Source organism: Poecilia reticulata, linkage group LG2 (assembly GCF_000633615.1).
Source record: "Poecilia reticulata strain Guanapo linkage group LG2, Guppy_female_1.0+MT, whole genome shotgun sequence".
NCBI classification, from domain to species: Eukaryota; Metazoa; Chordata; class Actinopteri; order Cyprinodontiformes; family Poeciliidae; genus Poecilia; species Poecilia reticulata.
The window spans coordinates 31,060,261-31,067,375 of record NC_024332.1 but is presented as its reverse complement, the minus strand read 5'-3'; the positions used below and the strand labels follow the sequence as shown (position 1 = coordinate 31,067,375).

The 7,115-nt window shown below is 40.7% G+C and overlaps 1 protein-coding gene across 1 annotated transcript; it reads right to left on the bottom strand.

The window, feature by feature from the left end:
- Positions 1 to 4,034: 4,034 nt before the first annotated feature.
- hoxd4a (homeobox D4a) lies at positions 4,035 to 6,167 on the bottom strand. The gene is made up of 2 exons (XM_008398888.1): positions 5,597 to 6,167; positions 4,035 to 5,188 (listed from the first exon to the last, which is right to left on the bottom strand). The coding sequence occupies exons 1-2, from the start codon at positions 5,994 to 5,996 to the stop codon at positions 4,890 to 4,892; spliced, it is 699 nt and encodes a 232-aa protein (XP_008397110.1). The 5' UTR covers positions 5,997 to 6,167; the 3' UTR covers positions 4,035 to 4,889.
- Between the last annotated feature and the right edge of the window lie 948 nt (positions 6,168 to 7,115).

Genomic DNA, 7,115 nt, shown 5'->3' with positions numbered 1-7,115 from the left:
CTAACGTTTTTTGCAAGAAATCCAGGACCTCTACATATTTGGAGGGATTTAGTAATAAAAAGAAGAAAGGACGCATTTTATGTATCACCAAATAATGGAGAGTGGCGTTCCTGCAGAACACTGGTTTGACATGTGCGGTTTACAAAAAAAAAAAAAAAAAGATTTATGAAATAAATGACATGTGAGCTTCTCTTGCAGCTGGTCGTGGATTGTATTCAAATAAAGCAAATTATCATCCCGCGTTTGTTGTGTGTGTGTGTGTGTGTGTGTGTGTGTGTGTGTGTGTGTGTGTGTGTGTGTGTGTGTGTGTGTGTGTGTATATGTGTCTGCCTTAACACCATGGATGCAGCACAAAGAGTCACAAGAGCACGCTTGCCTTCTCCTGTGTTGTTTTGCGCATTAATCACTAAATAAAGGGAATGTTCGATGCCAAGTAAAAAAACATCAAATGCGTTGGAAAAACCAAACTGGATTAGCAGAGGAGGATTTCAAAGCCGCAGGCTGGCTGCTTGGTTTAGCGGCGGGATGTCGTCGCTGCAGAACAAGGGAAGAAGAAAAAAAAAAGGGGGTTGCAGGGCTGGTACAGCGTCGCCGGCATATGTTCAGAGGGGTAATAAAAGTGAGAGATTTACAGTTTTCGGCCGGCCCCCCAAACAGGCTCGCTCGCACCCTTTCAGGAATTACTGGGAGTGATTTACAAGGAGGCAGAGCTGTCAGGCTGTCCAAACTTCCAGCACTTCTGAGGAACTGAGAGCAAATCATGCCACTCTAAGAATAAAAATAATACCGGGGGAGAAAAATGGCCGAAAATACAAAAGGTACACGAGAAGTTATTCATCTTCTGCTGTAGTAAACTATACATTAAAATTACCTTAAAAATCACATCCTTGCTTCATTTTAAAAGCTCCCGTATGAAAAATATTCAGTCCACGTTTTTTTTTTTTTTTTTGCGCGTGTGCTTAAGATACAATAAAACTCTGACGCGAAATGAGAAATAAATTAGCTAAAACTCCATCTTCTCTACAGAAACGACTTTAGGCTCCAGCAATTTACTCCTCGACATTTAGTCAAATGTCTATGCGGAGACAAGCAAACCAGTCATCTCTGGAACTGGAGCAGACATTTAATATTATTTAAAACAGGGAAGAAATGCGCTTACARCGACCGTAGACCACAGTCTAAACAACTGCACCTMTGCAGGAGCGCACACATCAGAGAAAGGAGGCGCAATTCATCAAATATCACAGACATTTGATATCGTCATTTGCCAAGCTGRGGCGACATGAAAAATGCTGAAATATTTACCTACCCGAGCATCCATCGGTTCAGAGCCGCAGCTAACAGTCGCGCCGAGTATCGGATATTATTTTCTTTGGAGGGGGGATCTCTTCAGTTTTCAACTCTGATAGAGTCCTTGCGATTAATGACGACGCCGTGTTTCTAGGGGGACGTGCTGCATTAATTATTTAGACAATCACGTGGTTGGAGAACAGAGAAGCGGAGTGGTATAGTCTCTGGATTATATCTCTGAATGCAGACGGCGCACTTTAATATATCTTAAGGGGGGGAGGTTGGTTGGTTGGTTGGTTGGTTGGCTGGTTGGTTGGTCGGTTGCCTGTCTGGCTCAGAGAAGCTTCTGCGAAACCAACAGCTGGAAATCAAATATGGCCGGATGGAGAGCAGCGGCGCTGTTCCTKTGCACTGGGTGCAGTGTCATTGAAAATGGCACTGCCTTTGGCTCCCATTTATTGCTGTTCAGACATGTAGGTCAGTGTGGCTGCACGCTGTATAGTATAGTAGGCTGCTCTGACCTGATAACTGAGGGGCGTTTTATTTCCAATTCTTGTTGCGATTCCAGCAGCTKCAGATTGCATGGAGGGATTCCTCCATAAACTGAAACCCACTCGCATCACAGTTGTGCTAATAGACTAATAAGGCATGCTAAGTCCCCGAGATCACATGTGCATGCATCCCTTTACCTCTGCATGTTTATGACATGTTTATATTGCACATTACAGTTTGTGAGCATGACCCAATCTAGATGATATAGAGATGGGGGGTTGGGGGGCGTGCGGCTGCGGATTGTCTTTCCACATGTCTGTTTATGGCCGCTTTGTTTGGATCAGAGCTGATTCTGTAGTGTGGGGGGTCGGAGGTCACCGCTGCAGAGAGTCATCCCCAATAAAGCCACAGCTCAAATAAAGTATTCATTTCTACTCTGTGTCTTTGTGTGGTAAAACTGGAAAAGAGTCACAGCTGATTAATGTGGTATTGGAGAGATATGTGTTAGTTTTTTTTTGTTTTTTTGTTTTTTTTATCTGGGTTTTAGTTAACTGGGGAGTATGACGTGAAAATTCTTATTAATTTTATTTGTAAGACTTAAATAACGCTTCCTTTGGAATAAAAACATAAGCAAGAGAATTAACTGTGCACAGTTAAACAAAGAAGTTTTTACGCACAGTATGCGCTCCWGCTGATAAGAGCAAACTGGGCTTTTCACTTGATTACAAATTTGTTGTGGTTATTAGGGGTGTTAGATATTATTATGTAGTTTAATCAATGTCTTATACTGCTTGAGTGGCCACATCTCTTGATTTTTTTTTCATTATTTATTTTAAATTCATCTGGGAAATAAAAATAAACAAATAAAAGTATGCAAATGATTAATATGATCACCTTGAAAATTTTTAGGTCTTTTCGACATTTTTCAAACCCTTTCCTTAAAGACTTCGCTGCAAATCTATATATTCTTTGTCTAACCTAAGTTAAATAAAAGTCCTTATACATGTAGTGTGTTGTTGTAATTTATCCTTTCTTAACCTGCGCCTGCGTTTGGTGTGGTGAAACACTCGTATAAAAGAGTTTGTTCACAAATAAAAATAAAAATAAATCACACCTGAAAACGAGAAACACAGAAGACTGAGCCCCCTTTTGTGTCAAAACAGAGCTTTCCGCTGTCGTGCAAGTGAAACATTCTTTGTTAGTAAAAGTCATAATTTCCCAGGGCCTCCCTTATAAGCCCACGCAGCGCGCATTTGCTCCATTTGTGAGTTTTTTTCTAAAATGCTCCACGTGCTTAGCTTCAAATGGTGATCGAATCTTGCGAACACGCAAACCGTATATATATATAAACAAAAAGTATATATAAACAAAAAGTATTGCAATTCCATTCCAACAGCTGCAGATTTCTTTAAACAATCGCAAAGATCGTACATACCACTTTCGGTTAAGGAAGCGTCGTTTCCTCGAAATCTGTCTTTTGTTTGTCTTTGCCGCGTGAAGAAAATAAGCATCCAGGAGACAGAACATTTTTGCCAAATACTCAAATGAATAATCAGTAGAAATCTTTATTTTTTATATATATACTTCTCACATTTCAAAGCACCGTACAAGGTAAAAAGCATTTACAAAAATAAAAATTGATGAAAAAATTGCATATTGATTAATGCAATACGACAAAATACAAATCAGAGCCTTCTCGACAGGGGAGGGAGGGGTGGTAATATAAATACTGTTAAAATACGAGTAGGACTGTGGAACTGACTGGCCCTTTACTGTGAATCAGGTCTAGCTTTGTTTTAAACTGTCCAACTGGCTTTTTGTTTTTTTCCCCCCCATCCAAACAAAAATAGCGCCTGGGAGAGAAAAAGCTGCCTGTCCGGCGGGTCAGGGGGTGCTGGGGTCAGTCCTTGCGGCTGAAATGTGTCCCCTGGATGAACCTGCCTCTGCTGCTTTTGTCGCTCTTCGGTTCAAATACCTTTTCAGCTCTCTGTTGAGGAAGACTTTAGAAAAGAGACCTTCATACTGGGAAAACTTCTGGGTCTTTTTTTTTTTTTTTTCTTGTTGTCTGAGGACAATGACGGTCTAAAACAAGAAATATCTGCCTGGAAACGTAACCTGAAAGAAGTTCCCTCTTCGCCCTCGGTTTGGTTTGGTTTTTTAAAAGATTCCCTTCTGTAATTAAAAACTAAAAATGCACAAGAATCAAACCTATTATGTAAAAAAAAAAAATAAAAAAAAACTTTGATCGAAAGTGTTTTTAATGAAAGTGTGTGCTACGCGAAAATGTAAAAAAAAATGTTATCAAATAAATAACGAATTATCAAGGAAAACATAGATATATATTCCTAAATATTCAGGATTTGGGAATATGCTCAGAAAGAAATACAGATTTGGTGCCATGCAAGAACAAATGATCTTTCATGTGAGAGTTTTCTGAAAATGTACACTGTTTACAAAGGTGTCAGGAGAGATTTATAAGGGCACTCGGAATCCTTCACGCGCAGGAATGTCTTAGGTCTGAGAATAATATACGAGCTACGAACATTTTTTACAAAATAAGTTAAAACAAACAAGTTACGAAAAGAAAGTTGCTTTTTTGCAAGGAAAGGTCAATGAGTGTTTATGTAAATATCGTTTGCTTCAAGTACCTAAGTTGTGCGTTTTCGTGGATGAAAAAAGTGAAACAAAATATGTGGAATTTTTATCTATTTGCCTCATTGCTGCATTATAATAAAATAAAATATATATATGGCAACGTAATATTGACGTGAGAGGGGAAAAAAGGTTTAAATTCGTGAATGTGAACGGGTTTTTATATTCAAAGAAATGTGCAGAAAAAGAAAAAAATTGTTTTCATGGCTGTGAGGAAATCAATAAAACAAAATTAAAAAAAACTAAAATGCAAAAAAAAAAAAAAAAAAGTTGAAACCTCTCAGTAATACCAAATGATTGATTTTCTGACACAGTCTTGAGTCAAAGTTGCTGGGATATTTTTTGTTAAATTAAAAAATAATGCTCAAACGACATCAGTCCATGCAGAAGTCAAAATGCAGCCTTTGTCTTCGTTTATGTACAAATATTCGTCCTGAATCCTCCACCTCTGTCCTTTATAGCGCTGTTATATCAGTCTGGTTGTCCTTTTGAATGTTCTGCAGATGGCCGGAGGCCGGCGCCGATCTGCCTTTGGTGTTGGGCAGCTTGTGGTCCTTCTTCCACTTCATCCTCCTGTTCTGGAACCAGATTTTGATCTGCCTCTCGGACAGACAGAGTGTGTGGGCGATCTCGATCCGCCGCCGCCTGGTCAGGTACCGGTTGAAGTGGAACTCTTTCTCCAGCTCCAGGACCTGCTGCCGGGTATATGCGGTTCTGGAGCGCTTGGGCTCTGATCCCGTGTAGTCCGGGTTCACTGGTTTGGAAAAACAAGAAGAAGTGGAAGAAGGAGAGCAGAAATAGAGTCACCAAATGTTGCCAAGTGGAGCATGAAGACAAAAACAACATGCTACAGCAGAAAGTAGGTGTGAGCAGTGCGCAATAAAAAAGAAAAAAGAAAAAAACTTTAAGGAAAGCAACCCCAACGAAAAAGCTCCCTGTTTTTTTATTTTTCTTTTAAAATATGGTTTTAAACAGATTTCCCTCAGATTAAATAAAATCACTAGCGGCTAGTATGTTCTCTCAGAAGCTTTCTGTGGCCTATTTCCTGAGCTATAAAAATTTATGACTTGTGTAATTGTCTGGGCCTTTCAAAGACGCCCATAAATATTACATTAAATGACTTCCTATAACTACCAGGAGGCAAAAAGGAGGTAAATCTTACCGGTAGTTACGTGAACTTTCTTCATCCAGGGGTAAACTACTGCAGGTTGCTTGGCTTGGAGCCCATTTTGACTCTTTGCGTTTTGCTGCTGCCCACAAGTCCGAGGTCCGGCCGTTTGGACCGGGGGGCCCTGCTCAGTCTGTGCGTCAAAGTGGGCAGTGTGGCCGGCTTGACCTCGTGGCTGCACCGCGGAGTCCGGCACAGTGCTGCAGCTAAACGGCTGCTCTGTGTAGTTTGACCGCGGGTAGAGGATCCCTGGGTGTTGGAAGTCCGCGTCCTGCGCCGGGCTGTAGAAGTCCGAGCCCTGCTCAGGTATGTAGTTATTCTGCGAGTATTCCTCGCAGGGAGGAAATTTGGGATCCACATACTTAGAGTTCACCATATACGAACTCATGGCCATTAATTTCTGAAGGTAGAAAATACTAATTTTTCTCGAGTTGTCTTTTTTTCCTCTCCTCCATAGAGCCCTCCTACTTGGTGTCAACTGAATAAAGTTAGCGAACCATGTGACCAGAGCGGCCAATGGAGGTGATGCGGGTCCAAACACGAGTAAACATACAACCGAACGCGCTTTTGCCTAAATGAAGACACACCTAGATAAGACTCATGAGAATAAACAAACATATTAATCTGCTGCACATCGACAGAGAAATAAACACTGGAAGTTACATGTGCACGCAAAACACAAATTCAAATCCACGTGTTGTTTTGAGAAAAGGAACATAGAGGAATAATTAACACAAAAAAAAGTCTTGCATGTGGATGTTTTATCCAAGTATCCATCTATATCTACACATAAAGATAGATCAGTTTCTTGAAGGCATGGTGTTCAACAGAGGAAGCAACAAAAGGTACAAAAAGCCCCTTGGCATAAAAGCAGTGAAATAATGACTGGGGACAATTGATGGACAGTGTCTTTGTCATGAAGGGGTCATCCAAAAGTTACACCAATCTCATCCCTTCATCTGCCCCTGTCTCTCTCTCTCTCTCTCTCTCTCTCTCTATCTCTCTCTCTATCTCTCTCTCTCTCTTTTTAAAACTGTCTCAGGATCCCATTGGGCAGTGGCAGAAACAGCACTCCTCTCTGCAAATCAATAATGTGGAGACACAGGAGCCAAAAGCCACAGCTGGAGCGGGCTGCAGCTTCTTTTACTAAATGCATTTGGAGCCTCACTCCAAAAAAGAAACAGTAAACTCCAAAACAGACACTTTCCTGATCAGATTATTCRCTCTCATCGTAATCATATAGAGTTTCTGTGAGTAATGTGCTGTTAAAATTTACCAGCGCTATCACTGTAACAACACTTTGGGCCCTCAGCAGCCTTAGACACCCATAACTCAAGGAATCGAAGTTTTTTCATCGACCATATACTCCCCTAGAAACGAATCTGTGACTCTGATTCCATCACACAAATTCGGTTCTACAGGGTATATATAGACGACGGGAAGCGAGACTCTCCAATTTTAGACATCTTTTTTGTTTCATGCATCTAGCAAAAAGCACACAAATAAGATAAGA

Coding starts and splice junctions, on each gene's coding strand:
- hoxd4a (XM_008398888.1), bottom strand. CDS start 5,996: ATGGCCATGAGTTCGTATATGGTGAACTCTAAGTATGTGGATCCCAAA. Junction 5,189..5,596: donor GAAAGTTCACGTAACTACCG/GTAAGATTTACC, acceptor TTTCCAAACCAG/TGAACCCGGACTACACGGGA.